The 17,397-nt window shown below is 49.0% G+C and overlaps 1 protein-coding gene across 1 annotated transcript in view; it reads right to left on the reverse strand.

Moving 5' to 3' along the window:
* Positions 1-17,397, reverse strand: part of Dnah10 (dynein axonemal heavy chain 10) — a 120,109-nt gene that overhangs the window by 77,899 nt on the left and 24,813 nt on the right. Inside the window, exons 13-21 of the mRNA XM_052167903.1 lie at positions 16,805-16,981; positions 14,047-14,172; positions 11,916-12,088; positions 9,786-9,937; positions 8,346-8,510; positions 5,546-5,753; positions 3,534-3,690; positions 2,183-2,659; positions 1,406-1,564 (exon numbers count right to left, since the gene is read on the reverse strand). Of these exons, the coding sequence (XP_052023863.1) occupies positions 1,406-1,564; positions 2,183-2,659; positions 3,534-3,690; positions 5,546-5,753; positions 8,346-8,510; positions 9,786-9,937; positions 11,916-12,088; positions 14,047-14,172; positions 16,805-16,981 (1,794 nt within the window). The remainder of the gene's footprint in view (positions 1-1,405; positions 1,565-2,182; positions 2,660-3,533; positions 3,691-5,545; positions 5,754-8,345; positions 8,511-9,785; positions 9,938-11,915; positions 12,089-14,046; positions 14,173-16,804; positions 16,982-17,397) is intronic.

Raw genomic sequence — 17,397 nt, forward strand, 5'->3', positions numbered from 1 at the left:
TGCTTGTATATGTTCACCAAGAGAACATCATAGCATTTGAACAGCCCAAATATCCCATGACAGCACAGTTATAGGGACTATTAGACAGCAAAGATTGTGGAGGAACTATTGTCATGAGCAGACTATGGGAAATATCTCAAAAAATGTAAAACTGAATAAAAAAAAGACAGATGTGGAGAATACACTCCTTTTCAAGGCAATCTATACAGAGCCCATAAATGGGGCATTATCAGGGGAGAGACGGCTTGATGGTTAAGAGCACTGGCTGCTCTTCTACAAGGCCTGAGGTCCATTCTCAGCTCCCATGTGACTGCTTACAACCGTCTGTAACTCTCGTGCCAAGGGATACAATGCCCTCTTCTGGCCTCTGCAGGTACTGTACTCACATGGTGCACATAGAGAGACCCTGGCTCAAAAAAACAAACAAAAAACCCAAAACAAACAAACAAACAAACCCTAATCATTTACCACCAGTTTCTTATGCTCCCACATTCTCTTTTCTCTCTTATTCTTATTTATGATTATTAGTGTGTATGGTATGTGTGTGTACATGTGTGCACACATGCATGTGCATGCATATGACCTGTAGATATGAATGTGCAAGCCATCATGTACACTTGGCGGTCCGGGGACAACCCTGGAGTCAGCTCTCTCCTTTCTCCTGTACATGGGTTCTGGGGATTTAACTGCGGTCTCCAGGCTTGTGCTGCAAGCTCCTTTACCTGCTGAGCCATCTTGCTAGCCCTCTCTCTCTCATCATTTTACAAAACCCCTTTACTTATTACAGGAAGCAAACCCAGTCCTCTCCCCCAAGAAAAGGAAAGGAGGAGAGAGGAAGAGGGACAGGATGAGACAGAGCGCTGGTACGAATGGGTCCTAAGATACCACTTGGGCCTTATGAGATCAAGCCACGGTCTCCACACGTATCTGTGAGGTGGTGTTCTACTGGCAGCTTGGGAACACATGGCTGCCAGGGTGACTGAGAGGCCCTTCAGAGGATGGTCTTGGTGGTTGAATGGGAAACATCCCCCACAGGCTCACGGTTTGAACACTTGGTCCCCAGCTGGTGGCGCTGTTTAGGGAGGTGATGGAATCGTCAGAAGGTGGGACCTTGCTGGGGGTGGCTTTGAGCACTATGACCCTGCCCACGTCCGATTGTTTCTCTCTGCCTTGTGAACATGGGTGAAGTGTGACCAACCAGCTTCCTGTTCCTGCTGCCATAATTTCCCTGACAGCTCCCGTGCCTTAACAGCCACGCCAGCGCCTCCCTCAGGAACCATGAACCAAATAAACTCTCTCCTCCCTAAGTTGCCCTCCTGAGGTACTTTATGATAGCAACATAGAAGCAACTCATGCAGCCGACAACCCAGTCATCAGAGACGTCAGGACGGCAGAGCTGACTTACAAAGATGTTGTATATCGCCATGGTGCGGTACCGCTCTAGGATGTCCTTGTACCTCAGCTCCGTGACCAAAGATTTGGACCTGATCTCTGAAATTGTTGCGAGGACAAACTTGAGGTCTTCAAGGGTGCTGGGGCTCTTCTTAAGATTCTTGGCCAGGTGCTAGGAGAGAATTCAGGTGAGAAGAGACTGGCAAACCAAGCCCGCCCCCCTCAAGAACAGGGGGCTCTTCGTTCCGGTTTGGCTGCTAGGCATTGGTATGCTGGTTGGTTTTAACAGTTAACTTGATGCAACCCATAATCACTTGAGAGTCTTCATGAGGAATTGTGTAGATGGGGCTGGCCTGTGGGCATCTGGGGGGGGAGGGGGGCCAGGTCATAATTGTTAATTGATGTAGCAAAATCCATCCCACTGTGGACAGCACCATTCCCTAGGCAGAGGGTCCTGAACAGAATGAGAAGAGAAAGCTTTCTGAGAGCAAGCAAACAAGGATGCATTTGTTCTTTCTCTGCTCTTGACTGTGCACATGGCTAGCTGTCTGAGTCCCTACCTTGACACCCTCTCAATGGAGGACTATAACCTGACATTATGAGTGAAATAAAGCAAACCCTCTCTCCCCAAGTCACTTTTTATCTGGATATTTTATCATAACAACAGAAGTGAAGCAAGGACAGATTGGGCCCCAGGGCCTTCACGTGTGCTGGGCACAGGTAGCTCTACGATAGAGCTACACCCCCAGGCCTTGAAGGTCTATTTTAGATAAAGGTGGTCTCTGGGTACCTCGATCTCATCCCGGAGGGTGTAAAGCTCCTCCCTGGCCGACTCGTTGAGGAGCTTCCCTAGGGAAATCACCCAGGACTTGGCATTTTCTTGCACGGTGCTGGCCAGTGGCTCAAGCTGCAGTCGGATGCAGTGCTCATCCTTGACCAGCGGGTGGCGCATCACGTCGGCGGCGATCTTGGAGTAGAATTGCAGCTTCTCATCATAGGCCACGCAGGCCGGTTTCTTGGCTGCGAACTTCTCCATCACGATGGACTTGTCCAGCTTCCAGAGAGGCCGGTATCGCTTCCACCGCTGAAGGTACTTCATGATGTTCACCAGAAGCCTGTGGATGTTTTGGGGGATCATAACGGCTTGATCCATAATCTGGGGGTTCTGGGAGATGTCATTGTAGAAGCTTATGATGACAACTTCTTCCTCCTCCCCCTTCTGCGGGGGGCATTCAATGCAGCTGCCGTTCATCCAGCGCACAAAGTGCTGGTGGGACAAGAGCAGGCGAGGTGAGGACTGGGCATGGTAATGAGTCCGGGTATGATGGGCATTCCCACTATGCAGCCCTTCAAAGCTAGCCTTGAAATCGTGATCCTGAGCCTGGCAGTGGTGGCGCACGCCTTTAATCCCAGCACTTGGGAGGCAGAGGGAGGCGGATTTCTGAGTTCGAGGCCAGCCTGGTCTACAGAGTGAGTTCCAGGACAGCCAGGACTCCACAGAGAAACACTGTCTCGGGGAAGGGGGTGGGGGTGGGGGAAATTGTGATCCTCCTGCCTCAGCCTCATTGTAAGATTACAAGTCTGTGTCATCATTTTCTGCTGTGTTTCTCTCCCTCCCTTCCTCCATCCTCCTCTTCCTCCCTCCTCTCTGTCTCTGCCTTTCTCTCACTGTCTCTGTCTCTCCCTCTTTGTCTCTCTGTTTCTGTCTCTCTGTCTCTTTCCTAGTCTGTCTATCTGTCTCTGTCTCTGTCTCTCTCCCTGTCTCTGTCTCTCTCTGTCCTGGTGAATTAAGAAAATCCCTGTGATAGCCCAGGTGAACAGTGCTTGCTGCTCCAGGCAGACCGGCTGTGTGGAAAGAGAGCTGGGACCAATAAGTAGAGAGCTTGCCTGGCATGTACAAAGCGCTGGGCTCCATCCCCAGTACAAAGTAAACTACATGTTGTGGTGCATGCCTGTAATCCCAGCACTATAGAAACTGGAAGTAGAAACATCAGAAATGCAGGGTCCTCAAATTTAATGGATTCACGCATGCCAAAGGCAGCTGAACCAGGGTCTACTGGCACCTGACGGTGTCCACCCGTGGGCAGGAGGCAGGCGGACAAGCAGAAGGTCTGTTGCTGCCCTGGTGATCTCCACTTTACCTTGGTGACCTCCACACAGCCACGGATGCAGTGGACACACATCTTATCGATCTCGTTGGCGTTTGGGTGGAGGATGATTTCTGGAGCTGACAAAATGGTTTCCGCTTGGAAGAGAGGTACGTTTCTGAGGATCAGGGAGTTGAAAGCCTGTAGATTCCTACGTTGGAGGAAGTGCAGAGGACACAGGACTCAGGGTGTGAAATATATCAAATGCGGCTGCAGGGGGCCATCTGGAGTCAAGCAGGGAGGTCTGTTCCACACTGCAGACTTGTGAGGCAGTGGAGAGGACTACAGACCAGCACCTTGGTCAATTCTGCTTGGGGGATCAAACGCCTATTGGTAGGAAATAGTAGCAACCACCGCCTAAAGTCATTCCCAGCAGCCCCCGCACTGCACTCTGGGAATGAGTTCTGCTCTTCCATGGCAATCATTCAACAGAATCTCCTTGCTTTGACATCTCTCCTCAGCTCTCAGAAGACAAGGACCACTGTCTGTGACCAAGATGTAGTCCAAGCCCTAGCACATGGGCACTTCTGATAGAGGTTGGCTGCACAGATGGATGGATGATAGCCCGATGGATGGGTGGGTGGATGCTTGGGTGGATGCATGGATGGGTGGATGATAGCCAGATGGATGGATGCATGGATGGGTGGATGATAGCCAGATGGATGCATGGGTGGATGATAGCCAGATGGATGCATGGGTGGATGATAGCCAGATGGATGCATGGGTGGATGGATGGGTGGATGATAGCCAGATGGATGCATGGGTGGATGGATGGGTGGATGATAGCCAGATGGACGGATGGATGTGTACATGGATGAACACATGGGTAGATGGATGGATGATAGATGGATGTATGCATGCATGCATGCGTGGGTGGATGGATGATACCAGATGGATAGAGGAATGGGCGAATGGATGGGTAAATGGATAGATGGATGATGGATGGATGGGTGGACACATGGGTAGGTGGATGGAAGGATGATGATAGATGGATGGGTGGATGCATGCATGGGTAGGTAGATGGATGATACCAGATGGATGGGTGGATGGGTGCATGCATGCATGGGTAGGTAGATGGATGATACCAGATGGATGGGTGGATGAATGGATAGGTGGATGGGTAGATATAAACATGAATGGATGGATAGATGGTGAGAGAGGATAGAGATATGATGAATAGATGGATAGTAGCCAGATGATGGATAGATGGATCAGATAATGGAAAGATACAACATATTAGGAAGATACTGTAAAAAAGTAGCTCCAAATGAGGTCTCTGAAGAAGCGAGCTTGGTCTCCATCACCCATGCCAGGTGGCTCACGACCGCCTGTGAGTCCAGCTGCAGAGAGAACCAATCCCTCCGGCCCCACGGCACCTGCACTCATGTGCACGTGTGTATAGTTTAAAAATGAATAAATAGCCGGGCGCTGGTGGCACACGCCTGTAATCCCAGTACTTGGAAGGCAGAGGCAGGCAGATTTCTGAGTTTGAGGCCAGCCTGGTCTACAGAGTAAGTTCCAGGACAGCCAGGGCTATACAGAGAAACCGTGTCCCAAAAAAAAAAACAACAAAAAAATCATAAAAATGAATAAATATTTTTAAAAACATGTTAAGGTTTTTTAAAAGGGACACTGTGATTCAAGGATGCCGCCTTCGCCAAAACAACTCCGAGTCACAGAGGTGCCACTTGTGGGCTGGCATCTTAGCTACAATGTGTGTGTCTCCCAGCTGGGCCACAGGACCCGCAGAGGACAGCAGGAGGCTACAGCATCTGTCGTCTGAGGAAAAACTCTGTTTGGGTCTTCTGCTGCCAGGTAGACATGCAGATACCCTGCCTTCCAGAAGCAGAGAGGCACACAGCTGGCTTTGTGCACCGTTAGGGCCTCATGGGAGCAGGGGTCCACACAGAGGGTACCACTCCCTGCTCAGCCTCCCCATCGGGTGCTCCACTGTCCGTCACGGCCTACAACTCACAGCAGTCCATGCATGACACAGGTGTGCTTACTTCAGGATGAGCTTCACCAAGACGTCATAGATCTTGCCTTCCCAGTACTCATAGTAGGAGGCTAGCTTCGGGGCCCGGCCGGTGTTGGTGTGTACGACTAGACCTTCCACCTTTGTCAGCAGAGGCCCGATAGCCATGTACCACCGGACCATGTGGTCCACATCCCTGCTCCTTTCTCGTTCAATGTACTCAAAGAACTCTTTTACACCTGTAGAAAAGGACAAGAGTTATAGAGTCAGCCCCATAGCATAAAAGCACTTCAAGGGCCAGTGAGATGGCTTGGCAGATAAAGGAGCTTGCCACCAGGCCTGACGATCTGAGTTCAGTCCTCGTGAATTGCAAGTTGTCCTCTGACTTCCATAGGTGCACCACTGAACACACACACACACACACACACACACACACACACAAATACATACAGCATAATGCTATTGTAAATTGTGTAAAGATTATCCTTGGATTATTCAAATGCTGATTTGCTGCTCTCTGGTTTCTTTTTTTTTTTTTTTTTTTTTTTGGTTTGGTTTTTTGAGACAGGGTTTCTCTGTATAACCCTGGCTGACCTGGAATTGGCTCTGTAGACCAGGCTGGCCTCAAACTCAGAAATCCACCTGCCTCTGCCTCCCAAGTGCTGGGATTAAAGGCGTGCGCCACCACCACCCGGCGTGCTCTCTGGTTTCTGAGCCCCCATATCTGGTTGCAATACTGAGTCTAAGAATCTCCTATCTCAATAGTGTATAAACATTCCTGCCCAATTATTCCCTGATTGGTCAATAAAGCTCACTGATCAGGCAAGGACTGAGCAGGGGGGAGAATGGGTTTAGATAGACTTCCTGCCAGCCAGGAAGGAGGAAAGAGAAACAGGAAGAGGGGATTGGCTACAGGACAAGTCCAGGGGACGCCATGAGAAAACAGCCAGACCAGAGAGAGCCAGAACGGTACTAAAATGCAAATATTCTGGGGATGTTGGCTGGGAGGTAGCTACATTAGTTTTAAGGATTGCAATAAAGTAGTACTGCTCAGTTGTGCCCTAAAGCTTGTTAGATAAATATAATAGTCCAGTCTCAATTATTTGGAAGCTAAAAAGGAAAACAGCACACCTTTATAAAAAGCCACTAACACATAAATATGTAAGAAAATTAAAAAGAAAATAATTAAAGAAACTACTCTGGGGCTGGAGAGATGGCTCCGTGGTCAAGGGCACTGGCTACTCTTGCAGAGGCCCTGGACTCGTTCCCAGCACCCACACGGTGGCTCATAACCATCTCTAAAGCCAATACCAGGGAATGTGATGCCAGCTTCTGCCCCTGCAGGCACTGCATGCATGCTGTACACAAACATGCAGGCAGATCACCCATCTGCATAAAATAAAAATAGATACAATTATAAGAGGCTTTATGCCAGCAGAGGGAGACATTAGGTACACACGGCAGCTGTGACTCACAGCTTTGCAGCAGAAGCCGTGGGTCATGGGCTGTCCTCACGGACATGGACTCTATGCCACAAGCTAATTCTCACCTCAAGGAAGACATGAATGGCATGAGCTGGGACTGTAGTGGGGGCTCCTGCCCGTGCATAGCCAGTGGCCGGGATGTTTTCCTTGAATCCTTTGGTGTCTGGGTTTTGAATTCCTTATTGACTCGTTTAAGACAGCTTGTAATACTGCTCACGTAGTGAAAAGCAAATATGGACCCATAAAATAGTATTTACATGACTATTAACAAAGTTATACAGTCGGGTGTAGGTGGTGCCCTCCTGCAATCCCATCACTGAGAAGTCTGAGGCAGGAGGATGGCGGGTTCAAAACTAGCTTGGCCAACACAGTCAGAGCCCATCTCAAGAAAAATATATTGAGGTAACCCAGACTCAAAAGGTGAATCATGGTATGCACTCACTAATAAGTGGTTATTAACCTAGAAAACTGGAATACCCAAAACATAATCCACACATCAAATGAGATACAAGAAGAAAGGAGGAGTGGTCCCTGGTTCTGGAAAGACTCAGTGAAACAGTATTCAACAAAACCAGAACGGGCAACTGGGAAGGGGTGGGAGGGAGGACAGGGGAAGATAAGGGGGCTTACCGGACTTTCGGGGAGTGGGGGGGGCTAGAAAAGGGGAAATCATTTGAAATGTAAATAAATTATATCGAATAAAAAAATTAAAAAAAAAAAGAAAAATATATAAATAAGTCAGCTGGGCAGTGGTGGCACACACCTTTCATTCCAGCACTCAGAAGGCAGAGGCAGGCAGATCTTTAAGTTTGGGGCCAGCCTGGTCTACAGAACTAGTTCCGGGATAGCCAGGGCTACACAGAGAAACCCTGTCTCAAAAAAGAAAAAGGGAAAAAAGTTATTGACAGAAGCATTTCAGAGTGACCGATGGAAAATGATTGTTGAACTATGTATGGTGGTGCGGGCCTTTAATTCCAGCGTTCAATAGGCAGAGGTAGGTGAATGGATCTCTGTGGGTTCAAGGCCAGCCTGGTCTGGATAATGAGACCTTGTCTTTCTCAAAAGCAAGAGCCTAGAGGTCTGGGCCTGGCTTGGTGGTGAAGCACGTAGCTAAACACACAAGAGACCCTGCTTCCAGCCCAAGACTGAAGCAAGCAACGGTCACACGCTGTAAACATGTTAAGTAACACAGAGCATGGCAGAGGGTAGGACACTGCCATAACACTGAAAGTGAAGGACTGGGCAGACCAGTCCATCCCAGCCGCTGCATGTGGAGTCACACAGAGGCGGTGAACGCACGCGGCTTCTCCTTCCTCCTAGGGCTGACAGGAGAAAAGCCAGGCTTACCTGGGATCGTGTCCTCCGTTTTGGCGATTGGGAACCTGAAAAGATTGACTGACTCTATAAGGGTGAGCCTGGAGTTGATATCGTCGGCGTTCTTGTGAATCTGGTGGACAAGAGACTCGAACTTGCCGATGGCCTGTTTGCAGCGAGTGATGTAGTCAGCGATTCCTTGGAGAAGAGCATGAGTTTGGTTCCGACTCTGCCAGTTCCTGCCCTCCCACCAGCGTGTTTGACACCCGTGGAGATGCCACTTAGCTCATGGACCCCGATCCTGCAGCCATGGTGACTGAGCAGTGGATAAGAACCGCTCGGCCCCTAAAGGCCTGGGACAAAGAGGCCTGGACACATCCTCTGCAAGCTTGGTAGTGAAGTGAGTTTCGCTGCATCCCCAGACATGTGTGTGTTTACATTTGTGTGCTTGAATATGTACAGACATGTCCATAAAAAGGAGCATGTGTACAAGTATGTTCATGTACATATACATGTGCATACATGGGAATGGTCTTCCAAGAGCGTGATCTCTGCCTCGTTCAGCGTGTTGACCAGCAGGTGGTCGTGGTCCAGCATGCATATATATGCATACATATATGTGTGCATATATATGTGTATAATTGTGTGCACATATGTATGTGTATACATCTGTGTGTGTGTAAATGTTTGAAAAGAATTATTTATTTGTGTAATGAGCACCCTGTGGCTGTCTTCAGACACATCAGAAGAGAGTATCAGATCTCATTACAGATAGTTGTGAGCCACCATGTGGTTGCTGGGAAGTGAACTCAGGACCTCTGCAAAAGCAATCAGTGCTCTTAACAGCTGAGCCATCTCTCCACCCCATCCCCGTGTGTGTAAATTTTTATGTGCGTGTGTGTGTGTGTGTGTGTGTGTGTGTGTGTCTGTACAAATGTGTCTGATTATGTATGTGCACTTATATAAGTTTCTGTAGTTTATATTAACATATTGTGATATTTTAGTTTTATGGGAAGGGATCATTATATAAGGTCCCTCCCTCTAAGGACTGTGCAGGTGGCTCATGGGATGTAAGAGTTTGCTCTATAAACATGAGGACCTGAGTTCGAATTCCCAGTACCCACATACAAAGCTGTACAAGGCTGTGCAAACCTGTAACCCCAGCACTTTGAGCAGAGACCGGCAGAGCCTGAGAGCTCACTGGCTAGCCAGCCAAGCCAAAAGAGCTCGCCCCCAGAGCTTTGAGAGTCTCCGCCTCAAAGTAACCATGGTGGAGCGTGACGGAAGAGAAGACCTGATTCCTTCCTCTGGCCTTTACATGCACACACGCTTGCACACTCACATGCACACATTTGTGTTGCACTTGCACACTTACACCATCATGTGCGTGCAAATTTGCACACTCCCATGTGCATACCACACACAATAAGAAATGACTGTAAACTAATCCGTAAGGTGACTGGGAGCTCTTACCTAGTGAGTTCCAGTTCAGCCTCTTGTACCCAGACCGGAACACCCGGAGCAGCTCCTGGGAATGATCGTCCAGGAGCGTGATCTCTGCCTCATTCAGCGTGTTGACCAGCAGGTGGTAGTGGTCCAGCATGCGCTGGATCCCCTCTGTGTACCTGAGTGCCCGGCCCAGGGGACAGTGAGAGATACAGGGTGGGACATGACCTTAAGAACTACAGTAATCTGTCCCCCAGTTGGCCTGGCTCACCAGCACCCTCTATCAGGACATCTGCAGGGGGCGGGCGGGGATGACACTGAGGGCCAAAGATTGTGCAAACACAAGGCCTGTCCATCCTTAGCATCCTGGGGCAGCTGTCACACCGTGGGGAAGAAGGCCTGCTAACTCCAGGCCTGAGACACTGCTTGGTGTGGCTCCTGCTGGGATCAGGGCCGCTGGTTCCACGCCTCTGCCTCCAGGGATAAAGCTTTTCACAGCTAGATTGGGGGGTGGGGGAGCCACCATCTTTAGCCATGGACCCTTGTGCTGAGAACACCAGGCTCTGACCAGTAACAGCTGCAACCTCAGTCGCACAGACCTGGCTAATCTCAGGTCATAAAACAATACAGGGAAAAGGGAACATGCAAGAAAGATTTGTGAGGAGGGGGAGGGTTGGTGGGGGGGGAGGGGTGAGATGGCGGGGGGGGGGGGGGGGTAAGAGCAGACAGGAGGCAAGGCCTACGTAAGTGAAATTGTAGATGTAAGAATAATACATTTTGGGCTGGAGAGATGGCTCAGTAGTTTAGAGCACTGACTGCTCTTCCAAAGGTCCTGAGTTCAAATCCCTGCAACCACATGGTGGCTCACAACCATCTGTAATGAAATCTGACGCCCTCTTCTGGGGTGTCTGAAGACAGCTACAGAGTTTTGGTTTTTGTTTTGTTTTGTTTTGTTTGTTTGTTTGTTTCGAGACAGGGTTTCTCTCTATAACCCTAGCTGTCCTGGAACTCACTCTGTAGACCAGGCTGGCCTCGAACTCAGAAATCCGCCTGCCTCTGCTTCCCAGAGTGCTGGGATTATAGCTACAGAGTATTTAAATATAACAATAAATAACTCTTTGATCAGGATAGACAAAAGCCAGCAGAGCTCCTGACTTCAAAAATTCCCAGCAACCACATGATGGTTCATAACCATCAGTACAGCTACAGTGTACTCATATACATAAAATAAATAAATAAATACAAATTTAAAAAAAAAGAATAATACTTTTTAAAGAAATGAGCTGGTGTGTGGTGGTTGTGTGTGCCTTTAATCTGAGCACCAGGGAGGCAGGGGCAGGTGGATTTCTGTGAATTTGAAGCTTGATTGGTCTACAGAGTAAGTTCCAGGACACCCTCCAACTCTATATAGAAGCCGTGTTTCTTTTTTCTTTTCGTTTCTTTTCTTTTCTTTTCTTTTTTTAGGTTTTTCGAGACAGACAGGGTTTCTCTGTGTAGCCCTGGCTGTCCTGGAACTCACTCTATAGACCAGACTGGCCTCGAACTCAGAAATCCTCCTGCCTCTGCCTCCAAAGTGCTGGGATTAAAGCATGAGCCACCACTGCCTGGCAAGGCCTTGTTTCAAATATATATATTTTTGAATATGCATATATATTTGAATATGCATATATATTTGAATATGCATATATATTTGAATATGATATGCATATATGGGGAAGTGGGAGCAGGCAGATCCCTGTGAGTTACCTGCCAGCCAAGCTAAACCAGTGAGCCTCTGCCTCCAGAAACAAGCAGAGCCATGCCTGAGGTCAAAGTTCACAGTTGACCTCTGGCTACACACACACACACACACACACACACACGCATATACACTCATACACACTGACACAATCATACACTCTCACACACAAGCTCACACACAAACTCACACACATATATATACTCACTCATACACAAACACACACACACACTCACACACACTCATACACACTCACATGCACTCACACACTCATATACACACTCTTACACACAAACTCACACACATATACACACTCACACACAAACCCACACACATGCACACGCACACACACACTTAGAAACAGCATCAAAATAGCGTCAAGAGGCCCGTCTCCTCTGATTGAAGAAGGACCTTCTCACCTGAGGAATTTGTCTTCCTGGAGGGCCACGTTCCGCGCCAGCTCAGGGACAGTGAACCCCAGCTGCTCGAGGTACTTGGTTTCGTTGATGATCTCTTTGAGAATGGGAGAGAAGTTGATGACAAACGTGGTCCCCCTGTCTATGAGAGCTGAGTCCTCGGCTGAGATGATGTTCTGTGGGACAGACGGAGCACAGCTTGGAAATGACGTCCGCCATTGCTTGTAAAACTCCATATGAACTTGGCAAAGAGAAATGAGAGCCTTTCCCCAGTGTGTGGGCACAGCCAGGAGCTCCTGGGTTACACGCTTTGTTTCTTGGAGGGTTGTTTTTGCTGTTGTTCATAATTTAGATTTGGCTCGTGGAGCTGGCTCAGTGTATAAAATGCTCACTATGCCAGCAGGAAGACCTGAGTTTGGATTCTTAACACTGTGTGAAATTGCAGGCATATATGTACATATGCATACCATAAACAGAGAGAGGGGGAGAGGGAGAGGGAGAGGGAGAGAGAGAGGGAGAGAGAGAGAGAGGGAGGGAGAGGGGAGAGAGAGAGAGAGAGAGAGAGAGAAAGAGAGAGAGAGAGAGAGAGAATACCTAGACAGGATTCAGGATTCTAGGGGTTGCACAGCCAGCCAGTCTAGTCAAATCCACAAGGTCTTGGTTCAGTAAGAGACCCTGTCTTAATATTTTTGGGGTGACTGACACATGATGTCAACCTCTGGCCTCTGCATAGATGAACACACTTGTTAACACCAGACCACACACACACACACACATATTCAGTTTAGCTGCTTTAGGTCCAACTAGACGACAGAGTGAGTTCAAGACCAGCCAGGCCCTGTTTCTCAGTGGTAGAGAGCCCGCCGAGAGTCCCCCATGAGGGACTGGGTGTGTGGCTCAGTGGTGGTATGCTTTTCTAGCACTGTGTATACAGCTCTGGATTCAATCCCCTGCTCTGGAAAAAAATAATAAAAGAGTTCTATTTAGTTGCCAGTAGTATAATATTACGTGAAATCCTTTTAAAATGTAGATTTCTGGCTTTTCCTAGAAAACAGGGAAATCAAATCCTGTTGGCAGGCACAGGCTAGACCTTTGACAAATGTCATCCCTGGAACAAGGCCTTGAAAACCCCAACTCCCCCAGCTCCCCAAGGTTCATGGGGCCCTCATGGCGACAAAGAAGTTGTCTGCTAGGAAGTTTCCAGGACAACACACATAAACCGCCAGGCCCACAGACACTGGACGCCTGAACAAGGAGGCAGGTGGCAAATGGTAACATTAAAAACAGCTGCCTGTGGGCCTGTGAGGTGGCTCTGATAAAAACTGCTTGTCACCTACGCTCAGTCCCTGGGACCCTCACAGAGGAAGGAGAAAACTGGCTCCTACAAGCTGTTGTCTGATACACACACACACACATGCACACGCGCACACACACAGACACACAGTCCAGTCCACTCTTTTTTTTTTTTTTTTTTTTTTTGGTTTTCAAGACAGGGTTTCTCTGTACATCCCTGGCTTCGAACTCAGAAATCCACCTGCCTCTGCCTCCCAAGTGCTGGGATTAAAGGCGTGCGCCACCACTGCCCAGCTCACTCAATTTCTTTTTAATGTGTGCGCATGTGTGCAAGGATACAGGAGGTGCGCATGCGTGTACAGCCATGTGAAGGACAGAGGACGACTTTAGGCATCATCTCTCCAGTGTCATCTTTGGGTTTTAAGGTTTAATTGATTTTTATTTGTATATATGGGGGTGGGCATGTGCACATGAATGCAAGGTACCCATGGAGGCCAACAGAGGACATCAGAGCCCCTGGGGACTGGTGTCCCAGGCAGTTGTGACCCTCCGCGCATGCGTGGATATGAGGGGGTCAAGCTTGGCTCCTCCGCAAGAGCGGCGTGTATTCTTACCACTGAGCCGCCATCTCTCCGGCTGGACTTTGGAGTCAGGGCCTCTCACAGGCTGGAGGTGTCCCAGGCCTTAGTGTTTCCAGCTGAGCGGTCTCCCCAGCCCCTAACTTGTCTTATGAAGGAGGAGACCAAGCCACTCAAGGGGTCAATGCCGCCGCCCTGGTGCCCTGCTCCCCTCCCCACCCCGGCCCCACGGCTCCCCTCCATGGGGAGTGTGAAGGGCGTACCTTGGTGAGCAGGCTCTTCTTCATGAGGTTTGGGAGGCTCTGCTCCGTGCTCTCCTTCCAATGGTCGTACTTCAAGTCTTCATACTCCTTCATCTTCCTCCCCACCTCCAGGTACCTCTGCTTCACCTGGCCGGAAGTGCAGCAGCCGTCACTTTGTCCCGGAAAATGGTGCTTTTCCTCTCTCTGCCAACCCCGTCTCTCTCTCTCTTTTCTTTCTTTTCTTTTTCCTTTCCTTTTCTTTTTTTCTTTCAGAATTACTGATTTATTTTATGTAATAAAATATTATTACATAATATTTTTCTGTATATATGTATATGAGTACACTGCAGCTGTCTTCAGACACACAGAAGAGGGCATCAGACCCCATCACAGATGATTGCAAGCCACCATGTGGTCGCTGAGAACTGAACTCAGGACCTCGGGAAGAGCAGTCAGTGTTCTTAACCACTGAGCCATCTCTCCACCCCCAACCCCCCATCTCTTTCTACCTATGCATGTGCCGTAACACCATTTTGGAAAAGGGAAATAGCATTTTCACTCATGGTGACAGGGTGGTGACAGGGTGGTGACAGGGTGGTGACTGGGTGGTGGCGGGGTCTCGCTCGAGGTCTTTTGACTTGAAAGCCAGGCTTGGTCTAGCACAGACCGGCAAACTACCGTCTGTGCATGAGGAAAGGTTTAAATGGGTTTTGAGGGCTGGGGGCATGGCTCAGGAACTATGAGTACCTGCTGTCCCTCCTGAGGACCTGGGTTCAGATCCCAACACCCACATTGTGGCCCATATCCACCTGTAGCCCCAGCTCCAGAGGATCTGATTACCCTCTGCAGGTACCTACACATATGTATGTAAACTCACACACAGACAGAAATGCGTATACATAAATAAATAACATACTAAACACGTTTAAATGGCTAAGAGAAAGAATAAAGAAGGCCAGGGTGGTGATGGCACACACCTGCAATCTCAGGGTAGGTGAGGCTTAAATTCCAGGCTAGCCTGGGCTATGAAGCAAGATTATTTCTCAAAAACAAAAAAAAAAAAAAGGAAATCACAAATGTTTTCATGAACATTGTGGACGCTATGCAGACCTCACACACAGCAGCCAAACTGGAAAGTCCATCTGTCTGTCCATCCGTGTGTCACCAAGAGTGGCTTCCTTGGATTAACCGGGAGCATAGATCATGGCTTTCTAATGTCTCTCATTATCAACTATATGGATTGTTTTGCTTTGTTTTGTTTTGTTTTCTCGAGACAGGGTTTGTCTGTGTAGCCCTGGCTGTCCCGAAACTCATTCCGTAGACCAGGCTGGCCTCAAACTCAGAAATCTGCCTGCCTCTGCCTCCCAAGTGCTGGGATTAAAAGCAAGCGCCACCACTGCCTGGCAACTATATGGACTTTTAAAAGACTTGTTTGGGTTTTTTTGTTAATGTTTGTTTGTTTGTTTTTTGCTTTTTGGATTTTGGTTTTTTTTTCAAGACAGGGTTCCTTTGTGTAGTCCTGGCTGTCCTGAAACTCACTCTGTAGACCGGGCTGGCCTCGAACTCAGAAATCCACCTGCCTCTGCCTCCCAGAGTGCTGGGATTACAGGCTTGCGCCACCACTGCCCAGCTTAAAAGACTTGTTTTATCTTTAATTACATACATGTGAATGTGCACACACACACATACACACACACATATACACATGAGTGTGAACGCCCATGGAGGCTGGAGGGGCTGTATCCCTTGGAGGGAAAGTTACAGGTGGTTGTGAGCCACCCAAGTCCCCTGGAGAAGCAGGACCTGCTCTTATCTACTGAGCGCTCTCTGTGTTAGCTTGTTTTACCACATACAAAAAGCTCTGCAGCAAGGGACAGTCAAGTCAAAATGACAGTGGCCATGGTTGGGCGTGCGGCTCAGCTGGCAGAGCATTTATTTGGGACCTCGGGGCTCCATGGGGAGCACCGCAGAAGCCAATGCGGTGCTGGCCATCTCTAGTCCCGGGACTTAGGAAATGGACAGAAGCCTCAAGATTTCAAAGTCAGGCTGGAAAGATGGCTCAGCGGTTAAGAGCACTGACTGCTCTTCCCGGGGTCCAGAGTTCAAGTCTCAAGTCCCAGCAAGCACATGGTGGCTTACAACCATCTGTAATGGGATCTGACGCCCTCTTCCGGTGTGTCTGAAGAGAGCAATGATGTACTCACATTCAGAAAATAAATAAATAAATCGTTAAAAAAAAAAAAAAAAAAACAGAGTTCAAAGTCATCTTAGCTAAATAGTGAGTTAGAAATCAGCCTGAGCTACTTAAGACTCTGTCTCAGCTGGGCGGTGGTGGCACACTTTTAATCCCAGCACATGGGAGGCAGAGGCAGGCTAATAAACTCTTGAGTTCAAGGCCAGCCTGGTCTGCAGAGTGAGTTCCAGGACAGCCAAGGCTACACAGAGAAACCCTGTCTCAGAAAAATAAAAAATAAACAAAAGGGGGGGGAGAGGGAGAGACTGTCTCAAAAATAATGGAGAGAGAGAGAGAGAGACATGGATGATGGACAGACGGACAGACAGACAGATGAACAGACAGAGAGGCAGATAGATGACAGTGGTCACCCTTCAAAACAAACTCAAATCCACAGAGAAGCAGGCAGGCACCCTAAGCTCTGAGATGGAAGAGAAGATACGAAGGCTCAGGAAAGACGGGTTCGCAAGCGCGCCCGGCCCCTCAAGGTGGCAGTCACCCAGCTATGTGAGGAGCACGGTGCAGCCACCAGCAGCGGTGACATACCTGCTGGCCCCTCTCACTGTCCAGGAGCTCCTCCACCTCCATGAACCGAAGGATGGTGTGCTTGATCCTGTAGAAGAGGGAGCGTTCCCAGCAGATGGCGCCTGCCACGGGAGGGTGGTTCTTGTACAGCGGCGGGTTGTCCTGGTTCTGCACGAAGATCTTATTAACGATATCAATCTGGCAAGCAAAGGGGTGTCCTTGTCAGCCCTGCATGCCCTGCCAGCCAGGCGGGGAGGAGGCTGGAGGAGGCTGTGGTGGTCGGGATATGGATTGCCCGTGGGACCTGCTACTCTTAGGAACTGTGGCCTCATGGGGGAAATGCTCACTGGGTAGGCAGGCTTTGAGGGCTCCTGGAGCTCCAGCTCTGCCGGTGCAGTGCAGGAGAGTCGGTCTCTTCCTGGCTGCCTTTGGATCGAGATGCAGAGCTCTGAGCTTTTCTCCAGCACCATGTCTACTTGTATGTCACCACGCCTCCCGCCATGATGCTAATAATGGATGAAACCTCTAAAACTGTAAACCAGCCCCAATCAAATTGCCATTTTTGGAGCTGCTTGGCCATGGTGTCTGTTCGCAGCAATGGAAACCCAACTAAA

The sequence above is a fragment of the Apodemus sylvaticus genome, chromosome 22, assembly GCF_947179515.1.
Source record: "Apodemus sylvaticus chromosome 22, mApoSyl1.1, whole genome shotgun sequence".
Taxonomy (NCBI): domain Eukaryota; kingdom Metazoa; phylum Chordata; class Mammalia; order Rodentia; family Muridae; genus Apodemus; species Apodemus sylvaticus.